This window comes from Cygnus olor, chromosome 1 (assembly GCF_009769625.2).
Source record: "Cygnus olor isolate bCygOlo1 chromosome 1, bCygOlo1.pri.v2, whole genome shotgun sequence".
NCBI classification, from domain to species: Eukaryota; Metazoa; Chordata; class Aves; order Anseriformes; family Anatidae; genus Cygnus; species Cygnus olor.
The window spans coordinates 49,194,074-49,214,404 of record NC_049169.1 but is presented as its reverse complement, the minus strand read 5'-3'; the positions used below and the strand labels follow the sequence as shown (position 1 = coordinate 49,214,404).

Below are 20,331 nucleotides of genomic sequence, written 5' to 3'. Positions count from 1 at the left end.
AAAGGTGACAACCATTCTTCAGATATTCTTCCTGCTCTTCAGTCTATAAGATTCATGTTCCATTAAGATCCATTTGGGACTTTTCATCATTTTCATCACATATTATTTTTGTATACCTCTGACCCTTCCCATTGGAAAGAATGAGAAAATGAACTCCATTCCCTGCTGAGATGGCTTTTCACAAAAGTAGACCAACTGGTATACTACTACACTGGTTTTTTGTTTGTTTGTTTTCCCAAACTTTCACAACATTGTTTTCCAGAACAGAGTGAGGAACACAGGAAAAAAAAAAAAAAAAAAAAAAAAGACATTATGATCATTATGATCAACTGTGCAATTCCATTATGATAGTGTTAATAATTGTAAAAACCCAAGGAAAGGTTTTAAAATGAATGCATAACTTATCTGCTCACTTCCATTTCCACTCAGTCTGTGTAGTGACCACATATTTCAAAATATAACAGATATTGTAAGCTATAAATTTGATGAATTATTTTTCTGTGATAGTCACATTTCTGGTACTAGATTCAGCCTCCTGTCTCAAAAAAAAAAATAAAAAAAAAAAAAAGTAATGATATTCTTAAACCTTAAAATCAAGCAAATACCATTTCTGTGTTCTTTCTAACTGACTTAATTTCAAAGGTCTGGAAGATATATACTTTATCAGGAAGGACAGATTTATTTTAGAAAGGAAGAAAAATATTTTTGAATATTTTTGAAACAATCATGAGTCTTCAGGGATGAAGACCTTATATAAAGAATCAAATATCGTGAGATTTCTGAAGTAACTGCTAGAATTGCCAACATTACAATTCCCACTGTCATGGTTACTGACATAAAACATTCTATCAGAGAACAGCAACAGTCCTGTGTGATTCATGCAATCTGTCACTATGGTATGCATCATGGCTTTAATCAATGTGGATGCAATGCAGATGTACTATCTATGACTATTCGTGCACTGAGGTGAAACATATATTTCTTATGAATATTCACAGTATTCAGAAGAGAGTATTCCAATGATTGGGGAAATTTCTAACATTAAATTTTGAATGAACCTTTGGATATTTGATATTTGCCTGTTTCACGGTTTAAGCAGCAGGCAATAGATACAAATCTAAGTCTACCACTCTAAATCTTTACTTTGTGATTTACCAGAAATAGCACTAACCCAAAGGTGTAGCCATAAAGAGTGGTTTGGTGGGATCTCCTGTGCTTTCCAGTAAACTTACACTTTCCTTTTCTCACCACATAGTCATTGCACAGCTCTAGTTTTATCATGATCTGAGGGCAGAGGTTTGTTACTGGTATTTTAGGGATGTGAGCATTTTTCATAAATGTTTTAGGATTGCTTTCAACTTCCTTTCATGCAAGCAAGGGAAGAGAGCCACCATGAATATGTCTGAACATGGTGAGTAACATTTAAATAAATGTTGAGAGAATTTCCTGAAAGAATTAGGGAGCCTGCAGAGCTGTTAGTTCCCCCTTTCTACCAGATTACGTTATATATATTCTAGTGACTCTTTGTCATTTTGCTTATGTTACTCGTTTATTTTATTGGTTATTTAGTGATAGACTTCCTCCAGGTCATCTGAAACAGTAATCTCTTCCAGTCCATATGATATAAGATCTCCACCATAGAGTGAGAGAATAAAGAAGAGAAATTTTAGCCCCTGACCCTGAAAGCTGCAAGATTTTCATTAGATTCCTATCTTAAGTTCCTTTTTCGTTTTTCCTCACCTGTATCTGAAACTTACTATAGGTCTCCTTTTTTAAACATTTCTTTTATGGCTTCCCTTGAAAAAGTGAGATTTTCCCTTTCATGTTCATACCCTCCTCCTTAAATCTTTCCTATTTTGTCTGCCTTCCTGTTTTTCTTCCATTGGTTTTCTTCTCTTTCATTTTATTCTTGTATTTAGCACACTGTATTTTTTAAATTTTCTCTGCTGCTGCCACTATACAAACATTATTAGCACTGTTACCCCTCTTCCCCCCCCCCCCCCCCCTTTTTATTTTTATTTTTTTCCATTTTTATTTCCAGTGGTGAGGAATTAATATGATCTCCTCAGTTTGAAGGTGTGGAAATCCTAATTGAATTTATGGAAAGAAAAGACATTATAGATGAATGATAACAGTCCTTTAGTCTTGTTTGGCTAACTCACTTATGTCTTTGCTCCTACATTTCTTGGACAGAGGTGTTTTTTTGTTTGTTTGTTTTGTTTTGAGAGAGTGTCTATTGCACCAGTACAAACACTCTTCTTCCATGTTACCCTAAAATATGAATTCATTGAGAGTCAATTTAGTGTCTGAGGCCCACATTGGAGCAGTAGAAGGGAAAATATTTATTGGAAAATGAGCTTCTAGACTTAGTGTTTAACTTGAATGTTTGTAGTGATTAGCTTGAATGCTATGTCCAAAGTGAAAATGCTCTAGCATGGAAACTGAGGCTATGCTGGGCTTTCATATTTTAGGTGATGCAGATGATGCAGCAGAAGCTGTTTCTAGGATGACCTATTGCACATGTCAATTGTGATGACATATTACAGAACCAGGCTGTAAATTCATTTATATTTGCATGTCTGTAATGCTGTAACATTTCTAGAAATAATCTGTCCATTTGTTTTACCATTAAATCCCTAAAGTTACCATGAAATTAGGTGGGCTTCTAGTTTTCACTGCTTTTATATTATTTCATATTTATTACGTTACTTTTCATATTGAAATAAAAACTGCCAACATCCTCTCCTTAACAGATTTTTGTAGCACTCCAAATAGTTTCCAGGAAATGAACAGCAGGCTAGTATGGGATATCCTCCTAGGAGTCTTCTCACCTAAGAGCATGCACAGAGAGTACACACAGAATCTTTAAATGTTGTTTTTCACTTTTTTCATTCTTTATAGAATGCCTGAGAAGTCTACCGTACCGTATGATTGCATGTATAGCAAATGTAACCCTGTTGACAATGGTGTACAGACCTGTTCAAGGCCATCAATCCCATGAGCTGAAAAATACTACACAAAAACAAACAAACAAACAAAAACCCTACAACAACAAAAAAGCCACCCAGAAAACAAACCATCCAACCAAACAAACACATACAAAACAAAGAACAAAACCCACAACACCTTCCCCCCACACACACATTTGTGGGAATGGTCCTTGGTTTTAAAGGCCCCTGTGTGACTGTGTTCACTGTTTCCATCACTTTCCTGGCTGAGAAGCCAAGAAGAAATTTTTGCTCTACCTGTTTTCTTTTCCTAGTATTTTCCTTTCCTTTTCTAGACAATAATGCTCTGCATGAACGAACCTTTAAACATAATACAACAGAATTCTAGCATTTGCTATTACTGTTAGTCAGGACAAGTATGTAAAACAGAAGTAAGTTTCAAAAGAATGTACAATGCATTGTAAAGCACATATTATTTGACCTGAACTTTATGAAAAGACAAAAATATATTCAGAAAAAAAATATATATTTTTTCCCTGTAACATGGTAGATCCAGGACATGGATAAAGTAAAACACAGACCAGTGAATCCAAAGTTGATAAATAAGGGTTAGAAATGATACTCTCAAACCTGGGTTAGGAAGATGTTTTAAAGATACACTTAAAAATAGAAACTTTTCTAAATACCATGATAACTGAACTCTGTAAAAACATTTTTCCTGAGTAGCTGGAGGCTGGTATTGATGGTTTCTTGCTATTATCATTGGTGGCTTCAGGTAGGACTCAAATTCCTAGGTCACATCCCTACTGGCTGAGGGTTCTCAGTGAACTCTGGGAAGGAGCCTTTGGACTCCCTAGCTCTTTCTAAGACTTAGCAGGGAGTCTTTAGCAAGTGAATAGCACAGGTTTTGTGTTTTGAAAATATAAACAGTTTCTAAACAATAATATCTGTTACCAAATACTACAACATATAAAGATGTTGAGAATGTAATACAAATATTGTAGATGTCCATAACATTAGTAGATGTCAGTAGTGATTATTTAGTATGATTGAAGTGCTTCAGTTACCCGCCATGTTCTGTAATGACTTAACAGTTGACTCACTTTTTTTTAGCTATTAGTTACTTATTTGTACTGTGGGCTATTTTGGAAATGAAACCTTGTTCTATTATGAACCAGAAAACAGTCACTTCTTGTACCACTTGCATTTGGCACTCAGGATTTTCATTCCTGCCACTATGCTTTCTTAAATGTTATTTTCTAGTCTAAAACAAGTGAATAAATCTAGAAACAAAACAAAAACAGCAAACAAACACACAGAGGTGGTAACAGTTACCTTGGAGCAGGCAACAAATAAAGAGAGGATGTATTTGGAGTGAACTAACTTTCACCCAGAATCATGTCTATCAATGGGAACTGGAACATCAAGAATTCAGGTAGTAAAACTGGTGGTTTATTACAAGGCTTGTCTTTTGTTCTTACAGTGGAGAAAGCTATTTTATAAGTATAGATCAGTCTACATCTAGCCAATATTTTTCTTCTTGACAGCTTTTCAAGAGTGTTTTCTAATTATTTTCTTCTTAATTTAATAATTGTTTCCAGATTTACTGAGCATAGGGCTTTCTTTCATGGTTTCTTTAACGTCCAACGCAGACCCAGAACAGTATGTAAACTGAATAGATAGTAAAATTTTTATAACCATGGCAAATTTATTGAAAAACAATGTTCCTATCGTCAGTTGACTTCTTCATCCTTTAGTTTTATCACACATAGCTTAATAACTTAACCTAAAAGCTCAACAAGTGAAACGTAAGTTAACAAGAACATTTACTTTAAAATTATATTTTTAATATCTGGTCATTTAAGATAATCTGGTCATTCATGTTTTTTTCTAATTGCACTTTTAGAAAGCCATCAGATTTTGAACTAAACATTTAGCTATAAAGATTATGGTTTAGAGAGGATGGTAATGGTAGAGATTTAAAAGCTGAAGTACTCAACAGTTTCTGTTTTTCCATCTATTTTCTTGGACTCATAAAATGACTGATACTGATCACCAATAAGGTAAGTATTATTTTTCTTTAAGAATATTTTGTGTTGACAATGGAAGTTCAAATCAAGGTATGTCCCAAAGGAGCTAATTTCCTTTAAAAGGAGAGAAGAGGTTCCCTATCAGAGATATGATCAGAAAATGGGTGTTCAGTTATTTTTGGAAGAATTTATGCAAGGTAAATTGTCTTTTGTCAACTAATAAATTAGCTGTTTTCATGTTAGCATTATCCAGGTGTTGAAGGGCTATTAGTTAGTATAACTTAGACATTTTATGTATTCAGATAAACTGTCTCATGTTACTGGATCCCTGAAATAATGTTTTACACACCTGTGAGCTTTTCACCTGCTGATCTCAAAGTACTTTTCAAATACACACTCCAGCATCCATGCTGAGCTTCAATACATGCTTCTTTACAGCTGGAGAAACCCTGCAATTCTGAGCTGTGAGCAAAGCTCCAATTTAAGATGTAATACTGCTTGAACTTTAATTACAGACATTCATCTCTCCTGCACTTTTTGGAGACCACAAAGCCTCCATGGATGCTCATGGCAAGATGGCTGAAGGAATCTTCACCTTCTGTGAAGTCTCTAAGGAAGGCAAATTCACGGCATCCCACAGAACACAAACACTGCTCAATTCATAAGGGGCTGCTAGACTCACCTGAAGGTGAAATAAAGCTCTGTCTACCGTCACTGAACGTACTTAAGGAGCATTCTGCATCTGCCACAGGGCTGAATAATTACATGTTCTTTCTCTTGTCTACCAGGGCACTCTGAGAGGAACCTTTTCTTGAGACTCCCTTTGGGAGGCTGAGACTTTAAATTGAACTGTCAACTCTTCCTAGGGCTTTCACAAGGCATGTTTGCCTGGGCAGATGACTTCATGTCTTTCCTATATTTGATATTTTAATACATGAAGAGCTGCCTCTGACCAGCTATATCAGCCACTCTGCAGTGCATGCTAATAAGGAAGATTACTATCTCTACAAAAAGCACAGCTTTAGCGTAGTAATGCCTTTATTGAAGCATGATCAAAAAGTGAACCTATGGTTCTCTTTTGGCAACAGGAGGAAAATTCAGAAAAGGCAGGGCTTTCATAAAAATGCCACAGTGGTCTTCTTTGATGAGATCCCTGAGCCTGTTGCACAAAGGTAATAAATCTCATATGAGGTAGGCACACTGGGCCTTGTTCTCAATGTGTCAGTAACTGCACCTCTGAGAGAATTCTTCTTTGGGGTGTGAGAAGACACTGTTCTCTTTCCTGCTAGTTCAGCTTTTGGCTCAAAGGCAAAATAAATTAATTTGAAGGTATGTGTTTAGGAAGATGTGACTGAAGCTTAAAAGTACAAGAATGCAAAAATTCAGCTGACACTAGTGTAACTAGACCACCAAGCATTTTTTTTCACTGTTTTTATAAAATTTAGATATATATATTTTTTTTAATATTCCCATCGAGTACTCTTGAGACATGGAAACTAGGAAAAAAAAAAAAAAGTAACAATAAAAGGGCCAAACCTCACCTCCAGGACCTCCTGGATGTTATAGTTCTCTTGTTTTTAATTTTCCACATAAGTCTGTGTCAGACAGTAGACTCTTCCTTACACAGCAAGAATTTACAAATAGTAAATACCCCTTCAGGCACAAAATGAAGCACGCAGAAGAAGAAGAGAAATTTCCATAAATAGCCCAAGTCAGGTCCACCAGCTTCCTTGTTATAACCTGCCCCCTGCACCCAGCTGTAAGGAGGCCTCCTTCCATGCCACAGAGTAGAAGACAGGATCTAGATTACAGCTTTCCTTTGTGGACAAGGATTTAATTTAGTAAGTTCTTAATATATCCTTGGGAGGAGTCTTGTTATTGCCTGAAGCTTTTCTTCAATTAGTGCCCATGGGACTACATGAATCAATTTGATAATTCTGGGTGAGAGAGGTAGCTAATTTGATTGGGTAGGAAACGCCTGGAGCTGCAAGGGAAAGGCACACCAGGAACAGTGGTTTGCAGGGAGTTACAACTCTCATTGCTGGTGTTACAGCTCCAGCATACACGTTGTCTCCCTGATCACCATGCCCTGTGCCCTTCATCTGACAGCCAAGGAGCATGCTTGGTCAACTTGGCAGAACCTCCACTGCTCCCAAAGAAATTTTGAGCTCTTAGAGTCAGTTTCTGGCTTTCCTCAAGTCTTTGGGTAAATCTGACCTCAACAGAGCCTGAGTCACACAGAAACAGACTTAAGGCAGGAGGAGTGTAGGACAGAGGCACACTCAGCTGTCCTGTCCCCGCTCTCAGGGGTGTCCATTGGACCTGTGTCCTGGTGAGCCTCCCATTTGGGCCAGGCCCAGAAGTGGCTGTCATAGCTACACGTGACAGGGATAGACAAAACTTCGTGCCAAGGTTGGATAATGCTGAATGGTTATAACTTCCCTGAGCTCTGCCAGGGAAATATTACTTATTTTGCTGGACTGCATTTCTGAACCCCAGGGAGATCTCACTTCCGTTGTGCCCAGAGGCTGGATGTTATCAGCCCAGCTGCTTCAAAAGCACTGGCTTCTCATTCCAGTATCTGCACTATGGGGGCTTAAACCAAGCTGAAAATGTATTTCTTATCATCCCTCTCAAAATTATCTGGAAAACATAGACCTGGGGCTTTAATCACTTTATTTCTAAGTCTCCTTGACATTATGGGACTTCATTAACCCAGAAGCAATTGCAGGCAGTGGACTGTAGTGAACCCCCTTGGAAACCACATGAATATGAAGGGGAACTGAATGAATGTGGGAGCAAGTATAGCAACAAAGGGTTCCTGTGTGAGTATCCCTACTTTTTAACTGAGTGAAAGCTCCTTACATTCTGCAGAATTGAAACAGACCGGGGAAAAGTTCCTAAAATAACTTAAATTCCAACAGCATTATCCAGTGTAACAATGATAAAACCTAAGGTCTTCATGGTATGCGGGGCAACCTCCTCCCCACTCCATGTTTGCTACTATCTGGTATCTAAACAGTGAAAAAGAAAAATCTTGCAACAGGGCCAGTACCGTGAAAGTTTTATGAATGCATGGGTAGGTTAGTCTGTGCTCATTTGTGCAACTTGGCTTGTATTGTTCACTGGGTCCTCGCCAAACATATCTGTTGCATAATTATGTGGCTTGCTTTAAAAAAATCGCAGAAGTTTCTAGGGATGTAACTAATGTTTCCCCCTCGTTTCTGTACTTATACAACACCCACCACAGTGAGACCCAAGCCTTTTTTGTTAGAATTGTGCCATGACCTACAGTAATTATCAAAGGTAATGTTATAACATAGGAAAATAGAAACACCAGAAATACATTCAAACATCTGAGAGAAGACTCAAAAAAAAAAATAATAAAAATCTATAAAATTATGACAAGGTATTTGTCTGTCCACTGAATAAACTGTCTAATTTCCTTGTGAGGAAGTACAAAAACAAACAGAAAAATATATATATATATATATTTTTTTTTTGCAATGACTGACTAAAACTGGCATAAACCAGAAGCAGTTACACTGAAGTCAACTTCATTACTTGTGATTTCTGCATGGTAAAGTCAGAACACAGTGACGGCAGGCATGGCTTCATATCCTGCTGGCCTGATGATATAGACAAGCCCTTGTATTTGTGGGAGTATGGGGGTTTTGTAAGAAAAGTTCTCACAGCTTGAACAGTGTCTAGGACAGATATTTAATTAGGAACTCCAAAATGTGTTCATTGTTTTGGAGTGTTTCCAGGTTCTTTCCTCCAAAGAGCTGGTTCTATGGTTGATTGTTCCATGATTCAGTGTTGGTTGTTCCATGCTCATGTAATCCTATGGAAATAGGATGATTTTTATGTTGAGGTATTTGTCAGTATGATTAAGGGTGTTGGAGTCTGGACCGTGCAATTTAAGACCTTTTAAAATGTTTCCATACCCACATCTAACCTCACTGAATTTATTTAATACAGTTCTGAAGGAATAGCCTTGAAAAGTGATTTTCCCTGCAACAGAAATCCGTGGTGTTTCAAAGAACAAATGAAATGTGCATACATAAAATATACATAAAAGATCAAACATATTTTGTGGTCATGACTGGACCCTTTGTACACACTCCAGGGCTTACCTAGGTCAGAGCACTGTACCACACGGAGATGGCACTGGCAGCGGAAGGGGCACACTGGCCCAAATCCAGATATGACAGGATCATCTGTTGGAGCCATATCAGCCGACCCCTCATCCTCCAGCATAAAGTCAAAGAGGCCCATCTGGTGGAATGGCTTGGCCAAGCATACTGGCAGCAGTAGGATGAAGAGGAGAGCCAGCCTCATGGCTTAGTTCATCAACTCCAGGCAGAACCTAGGATCCAAAGCAGGGAATTTAAAACAGAAGTAGCAATTTTTCCATAGCTGCACAGTTCCTGCTGAAGGAGGTCCAGCATATCCACCAGTTGCATAACTGTTCTTTTCAATAAATGAAATCTGAATTTTGAAAATAAGACAGTTATGCGAGAGGAGTCTGGTAACTACTTGCCAATAGCCTATTTTTACAGAGAGATTTAAAGGCAACTCTAAACACATCTGCTTGCACATTTAGAGTAATATTTATTAGGAACAGGCAGCACTGTCAACTTTGTTATGCAAAACAGTCAACACAATAAGCCACATTTTCCATGTGTCTGTTTTCTGCCAACGTAACAGTCTATTTGATTTCATTAGCATTTGTTTCATAGCAATGGGTTTGTTCCCTGGGGATGAACCTCAGGTTCCCAAACTCACTGTAATGCAGTATGTCATGTCTTGAGAAACCCGTTTTATTTTATTTTTTATTTTTTTTAAAGTGCCAGCTTGCTGTGTGTTTTGAATTATAGTAAAGCTGACTGAGAAAAAGTAAGATCTAGTGATGGGGTGGAGAGAGGGGGGGTAAAATCTTTAGCTATTTAAGTAAGCTATACTTCATTCTCAGTTTAAACAGCACAATAAAATGGAATACAATGTTGTGTTATATTAGATATTCTTGGCTTTCTTTCCAGACTTTTGGCTAGGGGATTTTACATTACAACAATGCACCCTGAAAATCCTCTGCTTTGTAATGTGTAAGCATTTGAACTGATGCTTGTAGTGTTGTCAGCACACTTTCTAACTGGACTTCAGGGCCTCATCCTGCAGTCTTTCATGCTCACAAGCAACTTTACAGAATTGTGAATTACTACTGATTGCTACACTGCCAGATAAGCAAAACTGCTTTAATATGTGTTTTCAGGACTTGGGCCTAAATGCATTTCTACACACTGCACATTGTGCTACCTATGTTGTTGTCACTAAGAAAAAATTATGAAACAGCTGTTTCTGAGTTTTGTATCAGGTCTGTAGAGATCAGCTAATCTTCTGAAAATTACTTTCTTTTACTATTTACTTTACATAAGGAAGCTTATGTTTTGTAACCTTTCATAGGTCTAAAAACAACACAAATACACTCACAAAAAGAAAATTGCCTTCAAGTCATCAAATGATAGAAAGGCAAACTTGTATTTTATTTAGGAAACTTAACATATTCCTGAATACAGATACTGATCTATGTAAGGAAAGCAAAAATATTCAATGGCTTCTTCAAGTCAATAACTAGATCATTGAAATTTGCTGATGAAATGCCTTGTCTGTGTGCTAGTTGGGATTTATATTATATAGAAGTTATCCAACAGTTAGGGGTGTGCTATATCATTTCCCAGCTCCATATTGACTACTGAAGATTGAAAAAAAAAATGGGAGGGAGGAAAAGGAGAATTAATGTCTCCCTTTCTCTATTGACATAAGGAACCTACTAGGTAGGACTAGATGACAAACATGGACAGCTGATATTAGGTGAGCATTCCATACTGAGGCCTCTCTAGAATACCACATCCAGGTACTCTAACAGAAATAGTCAGTATGAAAAAAAAAAAGTAAAAATATAAAAATCACAGTCCTGGAATTAGATACAATCTGTATTGTGCCTGAGTTCACTTTCCTTTACAATTTTTTACCTACAGATGTCAAAAATGCAGTCCTGCAGAAACCTCTGAGGTTCAGTCTTAAGAGGATGATAAGGTTACCTTATCGACTATGATAATGTTTTAAAATCAGTTTATAGTTCTGTCATCTATCTGACAAGAAAACAAGTATCTAACATCTTCAGATGTCCCAAAGACTCCAAAGTGAGTTCATGTGGAGAAAAAAATTGTTTCTGTTATCTCTATAAGAAACATAGTTGGTTTCTTAGTTAGACCTGAAAGTATTTTCTATTCATGGAGTAGACCATCATATTACCCACTATATGCACTGAGGAACTTGGCAGACCCTAACGTCAGCTAGAGAGTCAAAGCCTTTTAGCCCATCTGGTAGCAAAGCCCCATGCCATACAAACTCGTGTCATGTAGCTGGGACAGGCCGTGTTCCTGGGTGGAGCATCCTCCTGCACTCCCTCCTACTCTGGCCCCTGCTGACTTCAGGGCGGTGTCCCATGCCCAGCCTATACCCCTATAGTTCAGTATCGATGGGCAAGCAAGGTTGTCACAACAATGTCATGTTAATACATTGTGGTAAGTTATGGTTTAAATTCATGCAAGATTTGGCATACTTATTATTATGTACAGATGATTATAGAATAACAATGCAACTTATTAATAGTTTGAAATGGGAATGCAAACCTGCTAAGTCATCACTATTCATTTTAATAAGCTGCTTTGTGAAAATTATCAATAAAGTGCTACCTGAGTACAGAGTATTTTTCAAAATGCTTGTTAACATCAACAAACATTGGGAAAGATGTGCACCATCCCCGGCATGGCAATGTCAGTCAGTAATTAAAAATAAAAATAAAAATAAATCTCAGCTCTTTCTTGCATATTATTATATTTTTAAAAAACTGTTGCTATTTCCCCCAATGTCACTGCCTAAGCACCATCCCCCCCCAACCCCCACCCCCTTCCCAGGAATGCACAATCAGGATCTTACCCTGGAGTTAAATTACTAACACCCTCCCCTCACAAGGGGGAGGGGGAGAGGGAGGAAAAAAAAAAAAAAAAAAAAAAAAAAAAAGCACTGGCACTCTGGAAGTATCTTCACACTTTAGTACTTGATCATATTAATATTGTGATGAACTTCACTTATCTCAGTGAAAGCCTGTAGCAGGCCTTTCCCTTTGGTCCCTGTTTTGCCAAAACTATAACAAATTCAGAAAGAATTGTGTATAAAGGAGGACTGTAAGACAACAAAGGATATCAAGGATCTAATCTGATCACAGCAGAGAAAATAGCAAACACAATTACATATTAATCAAGAAATAAAAATAGATATGTGTATGCATATATTTATGTATTTTCCTACTGCAGGCACACATATCTGTTCATATTGTTTGCATGTGTAAATGAACATAAACAGATACAAAATATATACAAAAATGTACTAGTAAGAAATGTTTACATTTCACTTATAAAAAAAATAAGGAAGGAAAATAAACTCTGAGTTCTTAAAGGTCTGTGACACAATATTTATGTCTGCAGGACAGAACTGTTTAAATTTGCTTTAATTATGTGTTTACAATGAGTAAGACTTTTCCACAAACAGAGGAAACTATAGCATAGACTTGGCCACATTTCAGTTCAAAATAGCACTGGAAATATGCTTCATCAGTTCACGTCACCACGGTATTGGTGGTCTTCTTGTCAGTTTGCCTTAATATTATATTTTAAATATTAATTCTTCCACCATCATACATCTCTCAAAATGCCACAAATGGCAAGTTAAACAATACATGCAGTTTCGAAGAAATCTCCTTCATTATGGTTTTTTTTTTTTTGTTTGTTTATTTTTTTAGTAAAGTCTAGATTTGGGAAAAAAATGTTGGGAGTCTAAAAGAGACTAAAATTCTTTTAACAGGAATTTCAACTCCAGGAATTTTCTTTTCTACTATTTCATTCACAGGCAGCTTCTTTAAATATAAGTCCTTCATTTGTACACTGTAACATAATACTTTCTAACATTACAAAGACATACACCGATCCTGTTTAACTATCTACTACACATCTTTTTCTCTCAAATCAAAAATTACACTCATTAAAGTTTGGAATATATATGAAGAAATCTGAATAAAAAAATATATATCTCAGAGTGCCATTTAAACAAGAAATACAAGAACTCAACACTTTTTTTTTTTTTTACACTCGCTACATCACAGATTCTAAACACTGAATTGCAAACAGAGAATATACTACTGCAAAAGTTTACAGTACGGAAAAAGAAAGGACTATAGCAGTGCTTATACAAATCAAAACAAGAGACAGAGCAGTCAAATAAACAGTAGGAAATGTGCACAGTCCTTAAGAATGCATTTTCATGTTTTCAAGAAACAAAAGTGCTGGATACAACATTTAACATCGCTAAACATTTAGTAGGATTTTTCCTTGCTTCTATTAAAATTCAACTACTTGCCGTAGACTTGCCTGAAGTTTTATTAGTGCAACATAGTTCAGAAGAATTGCTGAAAACCATACCTTTTAATCCAGGGATTTGCAACAGGAGCTCTCAAAGCTGAGATGTAATTAAACTAAATATTCAACCCAGGCAAAAGGCTTTGCAGGTGTGGAAAGGAGGAGGGGGTAAGTTCAGCTCAGCGACTGTCACTTGGTGGAAAACCCTCCTGCTTCTATTCCATAGCACAGTTAAAAAATAAGGTTTCTCTCAATGAACACAATCCAGGCTGACACCCACATTAGATCATATGGTAATGATATGTCTCCTGTATTGTAGCCAGAAACTTTATCAGCTCTTTTGCTTTCTTTTCCTTTTTTTTTTTTTTTCCATTTGCTTTATTCCTTTTTCATCTGTTTAGATTCCCAAACTGCCTGAACACTATAAGACAGATGTGTAGCTGTAAATCATCTCACTTATTTTATTTCAGTCTCTAAAACATATATTTAGTGAAGTTTTCTTGGTTTTAACTGTTTTTTTTCTTTTTCTTTTTTTTTTTTTTTTTTTTTTTTCTGACTCATTGCTGAGAAAGTTTGGCTGTTCCTCTTGTTTATAATACTTGTAATTCAAGGAAAGGATATAAAATTAATCCTAGAGCTAGCCAAAGTGGAGATTAACATCAGAAAAAAAAGGGGTAGCTTTAGGTAGAACTGTTTATACAGATATCAACCTGCCTCTGCTTATGCTATAATCATTGTATAAAGCAAGTAATATATAGTGTAATATACTACTATTATCCTGTTTAATAATAGACTTTTACGTATTTCTTCATACTACAGCATGTTTTTGATATATATGAAAATCATGTTTGCATTAGTTGAATTATTGTAGCATTTGTGGTTAAAACTGTTTTATATAAACTTTGCTTTTTTTTTTACTGCTTTTTTTACCAGGACAGCAAAGGAAAGGGAAAATTAGATTCAACTTTTTTTTTTTTTTTTTTAATATACAGTAGGTTTTTTTAAAACATGAATGAAGCAATGTCTTTTACTAATTGTTCATATTTATATTTTAATTAAGTAATCTCTCTTTTGATGCAAATTTCAATAGAATCTAAAATGCAATTTCTCTGTTCCTGCACAATTTAAAAAATCTAGAAACCAGAAAGGACAATAAATACAATAATTATTATTTAGTTAGTTATCCAAACACATTGTGAACATGTGTAGCTTCCTTGTGCTGTTAACTGTCCCGTCTAAATACTGGAGGCTTATGTCTCTGTGTTTTGACTTGTATCCTTTTATTTCTACCCCTAGGCTAGGACCAGGTGCAAATCTGAAATTAAAGCCTGTAAAATGTGAAAGTATGTTTAAAAGAAGTCTGATTTTTTAGAAACACAATAAAATCTTGAAATTTTTCTTTTAATTTGATTTTAAGATGAGCCAAGAAAACAGCTCTTAAAATTTTTCTTTGGTGGAAGAAAACATGGTGGAATAATTGACTGTTAGTTTTGGTCAGTGTAGCACAAAGATGTAATCAGAGACCTTATATTACAGCTTCTTTATATATTTAATTCTAAAAGTAAGGATCATTTATTCCTTCCCAGTCCTCAAGCCTTCCTGTGCCTTCTTTCTCCGCCTCACCAATGGATTCAAGACTGCTAATGATTTTTGTTGTGACTTTTTTTTCTACATACGATTAGTAGTGTTCCAAGCTTTCATGCTTACAACAAAGCCTTATCTTTGTCCAGAAGTGTCTCCATGAGGCTTGCTGAAATCTTGGCTGCATCTTAGTAATGTCATTTATTTGAACCTTGGTCACCAGCTGCATCTGGTTGTTTAAAAAAAAAAAACATTTCAAAGCAAGATTTTGATGAGGAACAGGTCAGGATAAACTTGTTGTCAATTTGCTTCATAAAATCCATTTATATTTCCCAGCAAAACTGTAATATATTTGTTCTGATATCTGTTATGGGGTTGAAAGGTGTTACAAGTTAATAACTTAGTCATCTCCTTGAAGGCACGGGAGAAGATGGAGAGCCACCTCTCTTTCTTTTCTGTCTTTGGCAGGAGGTATAGTTGAACAAAAATATAAAGATCAAGGTGAGAACAGGTGGAGCACTTGGTGCACATCTTCATCAACTGGAGGATTTTCTTTCTTTTTCTGTAATGAAGTCCATCCCAAGAACCTCAGAAGGGTACAGATGTCACATCCTTTAGGAATTATGAAAAACCCTAATTCTGACTGTTGATACCCAGAGGTAGAGCAGGTATGTTTTATGTGTCCAACCCCTCCTGAAATGCAAAGTGGAGTACCTGGGGGACTGAGGAACTGAGGTGGTGGGGACTTAAGAGACCAAATATTAGCACAGTACCCTATAAAGTGTTAATGCACACTATTTTCTAGGTATTTTGTGTGCTTATAAGGGGATGTGGGATCCTTTCTTACAGAATTATTCTTTTATTCCCTTTCTTTGCATTCTGCTACGTCACTCAGAAGAAAAACGACATTGAAACAAACAAACACAGTACAAAACAATACTAAGTCAGTATGTTATTTAAAGGAACATGACTATGTATAGGGTGTAGCATCTATAAGCTCTTCTTGTCCATCTGACCTACTTTGACAACAGCTTAGTCAACATTAAAAAAAAAAAAAAAAGATTAGAAAAATTGGTTTCTATAAGATCTTAGTCCGAGTTAACCAACCTATAGGGCTACATGCTGCTCCAAATACCTATTCCCAGGAAGTTACAGGCAACTGCATATTAATGATATTTATATAACAGTATTTTTATTAAATTTTGATGGATAACATCTGCTTTGTTTGCTCATGGCTTATTTTGTGGACCTTTCATAGGTCAGTGACAGGAGACCAGAGAGCAAGCCAGACTGTCTACTGTTGATGACTATGCCCAGGTCCAGTGGAAGTCTCTGCAGGAAGGGTATGAGCAGCTGCCAGGTGAGGAGCAGAAGTACCCTGGGGGAAGAGCTCCTGGAGCGTGGGGCTGGCCTGGAAGAAAGACATGTCCTGCAAGCATCAGGAGCTGTCAGTACAGGTTGCACGCCTCCTCAGAAGAAGAGGGAGCCGACAAAATTGGCTCTCAAAAACAAACAAACAACAACAAAAAAAAACTGATTTTAGGGAGCCTGGGAAAGAAGAGTAGCATTTATTGCAATCCAGAAAGCTACTGGAATGAAAGCAAAGAAGAAGGACAGGATCTGCCCTTCAGGGACATGATAGCTCAGAGATTCAGGTTCTTCCTCATTCTAAGCTTCCTCTCCTGAAAAAGGCATTTTCCTTGGGCTGCCTTCTAATAGATGCCAGCTTTGATGATCAGCACCTGGTTAGAGTTGTTGTGGTTGCTGTGGTAAGGAAGTGGGGCAGGCAAATCTGCTTCAAAGTCCTCATGAAACAGCTAGTCAAGTGCCTGTCCCCAGCAGGGGATGGGATGAAACAGGATCTCTTGTTTGGCTGCCTCTTAGGGGCTCTTGCCACCTCTCCTATGTCTCATGCCTGGGCTTTACTAGCTCCCTAGCATGTCATCCACTGTTCTCTGTAATATACTACTGGCTGTCTCTTCTCTTTTCTGTTCAGTGCATAATTTCTTCCAAGCACCCGTAGAAAGATGTTCTTTACCATAGCAATGTAGTTCTTCTACTAAAAATGCAAGTAAATATTGACTCAACCTTAATAAACATTGATCCAGGTAAATATTGACCCAGGCACAGCCTGAGAAAGTAGTTAGAGAGACAGAACTGCAACTTCTGAGTATTTTGAATACCTATTTTCCTTCAGTGTTCTCTGACCTCATAAATGATAGTCATGTACTTCTTGATATTTCTACAAATCAAAAAGACCAAAATATCAGACTTTGGACAAGTACTACCCCCATACAAAAAAAGACAGGGGTCTCCTGGAAAGAGTCCAGCGGAGGGCCACAAAGATGATACGGGGCCTAGAGCATCTCCCCTGTGAGGAAAGGCTGAGGGACCTGGGTCTGTTCAGCCTTGAGAAAAGAAGACTGCAAGGGGATCTTTTTAATGTTTATAAATACCTTAAGTGTGGAAGACAGAGGGATTTGGCCAACCTCTCTTCAGTGGTTTGTGGGGACAGGACAAGGGGCAATGGCCAAAAAATGGATCACAGGAAGTTCCACATCAACATGCGAAAGAACTTCTTCATGGTAAGGGTGACAGAGCACTGGAACAGGCTGCCCAGAGAGGTTGTGGAGTCTCCTTCTCTGGAGATATTGAAAACCTGTCTGGATGCCTACCTGGGTAACCTTCTCTAGGGAATCTGCTTTGGCAGGGGGGTTGGACTCAATGATCTCTTGAGGTCCCTTCCAACCCCTACAATTCTGTGATTCTGTGATACTATCAGTAACATTATTTTTTCTGTACCAGTGAAAATACCTCCTGTACAACTGTTTGAACAAAAAGCAACTAAACTTCAAAATAGAGATCCTTCTTTTTGGAGGAAGTCTCTTCTGTCAGTCTGTTTTCTTTTCTCTCCCTTTCCCACTCACAAGATCATGTACTGTGTAAACCACCTCTCTTTGTCATCTCTCTGGTCTTCTGAATGGAGACTATGGAGTTTGCAGCTCTCTTAATGAAACAAACTCAAATTGCCTACAATTGAAGTATTCAACACGTGATCGTGTCCTTTACCTTGGTCTCTTTTCTACGGAAAGAGTAATCTGTTCCTGTTTTTCCTGACACTGTTTTTGCTTTCCTCTGGTCTGTCTATTCTCTCTTGAATCAAATTGTTCTGTTTATGTACATCCAAAAGATGCAGCAGCTAACTCATACCAATATAGCTTTACTACTTACTGTGATTTCCAGTGTTCTGAATTTAACTTTAATCCTTGAGGACAAAGCCTGTCCTAACTCTTCCTCACAATTCTGTGGTGTAGATGCACATTTTGTGATCACTCTTAACCCGTTTTCCTCAAAAACACAGTGAACATATAAAATCAGATTTGTACCCGTACTCCGAGCTGCTATCCATTCTAGGAGCAAAGAATGAGAGGAAAGTAAAAGTGATCATGGGACCAAAGACCCTAGAATCTCTAATTAGTGTGACTAATTAATAATAAAGAAAACATATGCAAAACCTTTTCTTATCGTACACACTGATATGCTTTTGTAATGGTACTGAGGTACCCCATTTACTTTTTTTCAGTGATAGACATCACATTTTTTTCCTGCCTGACTTCTGTGTGAACGTTAAGTCTTCCGCCCTCCAGAAAATCCTTTACATGAAGAAAATAAAGTGCAAGTGTATCCCCCTCACCAAAGGGCCCAGGAAGATACAACTCCCTATGGGAATAAACCTCACTGTAGGAGTGAAGGCCACAAATGACGGAGTGATGACTCGAGAAGAGAGATGACTAGCTTAGGTAAGAGAAGAAGAAATTTAAAATGCACTGTTTCATCAGATTTTGACTTTTCTTTTTATTTTTCAGTATCCTGAGTTGAAGTCCAACAATTTTCAAGGTTCTAATGAAAAATCCAAACCTTTATTCTCATTTCGATGGACCTTAGATCATGCTCTGGACAACTTTCATCATCCCATCTGGATTACACAATGCCCTAGAAAAGGATGACAATAATTCATGCAATTGTTGGAACTATATGCCTTGCGTGTCCTTTGTTAGTCAGGGGTTATGAACCAGCATTCAAAATGAGACACATCCTGTGCAGCTCTGAACAGCCTATTCCCAGGTTATGAAAAACATATGAATGGCCAGGTCATCCTTGTTTTCCAATTTAGTCATCACAGAGAGCAAACTGTTTTAGAGGAAGCTAGTGACTTTATTACTGAGGAAAGTCCTGAAATAAGGAGTGTAATAACAAAAGGAGGACATTTATAGTAGCATTTGTGTTTGTGTCTCTCTATATTAAAATGGTAATTTTTTAAATGTTGGCAATCTGCTGAGGAAATAATTTATAACTTCAACTAAACATATAAAATAGTGACGTTGAAGATATAAGCAATGACATCATAAGTTACTGTTTTTGTTTGGATTGTATTACCACACTACAGAGAACTGTTGAGAATCTCAAGGTGGATGGTGATGAGTTAGTTATGAAGGAGCCAACTGTGTCTAAACAGAGTATACCACATGGGGTTCTAATGAAAAAGATGTGTACTTCATAATTATTGAACCTTTCAAGTAATTGACTGCATCTGAGAAAATTTGAAAACATAATAAGGAAAAATAATGACATGGGAGCAGAGTTCAAATAACACAGTTGATATCTAGCATTCAAGGGGAAGAAGTGATTGTGAGAATATTCTATGTTTTACGCAAATTTTATCTGTTTTTTAAGACTCAGAAAGTAAGAATACAAGTATCTTCAAGAAAAGCAAAATGGAAATTGATACAAAAGGAAAATTTTAATTGTAACATGTCTCAGAATTTAATAAAAGTCATGAATAACTTCTAAATCTTTTTTTATAATCAATGCAGAATTATATTTCTTCCAAGATCACTTGAAATTAAGGTCATCAAGCATTTAAGAATTCATTTTTAAATCCAGAGAGTTATACTATAGCCCAGGTAACAGTCTTCAAAATATCCATTGCATTTCATTAAGTATTTGAAGAATCATTCTATTTATCTTGCTATTAACTAGTGCCTTGAACACATGAATGGATAGACCAGGTATGTATTTTGTTTGTTTTTTTGGCAGATTTTAAGCAGATTCTACTTTTATTCTTATAAATAAGCACTTATTTATATAAATAAGCTCTAACTATATACAAAAAAGATTACTCAGACCAACTGTGGTGATGTTCCTCAACAGCAATTTTCCATAGTGAAGCTGAAAATAAATAAATAAATAAATAAAAAAGTGAAGTAATAGCAGTAATAGGGAAACACTGTTTTT

At 36.8% G+C, this 20,331-nt stretch overlaps 1 protein-coding gene and 1 long non-coding RNA gene across 2 annotated transcripts in view; one reads left to right on the top strand and one right to left on the bottom strand.

Moving 5' to 3' along the window:
• DCN (decorin) overlaps window positions 1–13,972 on the bottom strand; it is a 37,953-nt gene extending 23,981 nt beyond the window's left edge. The window contains exons 1-2 of the mRNA XM_040557638.1: window positions 13,519–13,972; window positions 9,115–9,347 (exon numbers count right to left, since the gene is read on the bottom strand). Of these exons, the coding sequence (XP_040413572.1) occupies window positions 9,115–9,319 (205 nt within the window). The 5' untranslated portion in view covers window positions 9,320–9,347; window positions 13,519–13,972. The remainder of the gene's footprint in view (window positions 1–9,114; window positions 9,348–13,518) is intronic.
• Window positions 11,111–20,296, top strand: LOC121070467. The gene is made up of 5 exons (XR_005820095.1): window positions 11,111–11,565; window positions 15,505–15,704; window positions 16,295–16,396; window positions 18,620–18,836; window positions 18,903–20,296. It is a non-coding gene; the product is annotated as an uncharacterized LOC121070467 (long non-coding RNA).
• The last annotated feature ends 35 nt before the right edge of the window (window positions 20,297–20,331 follow it).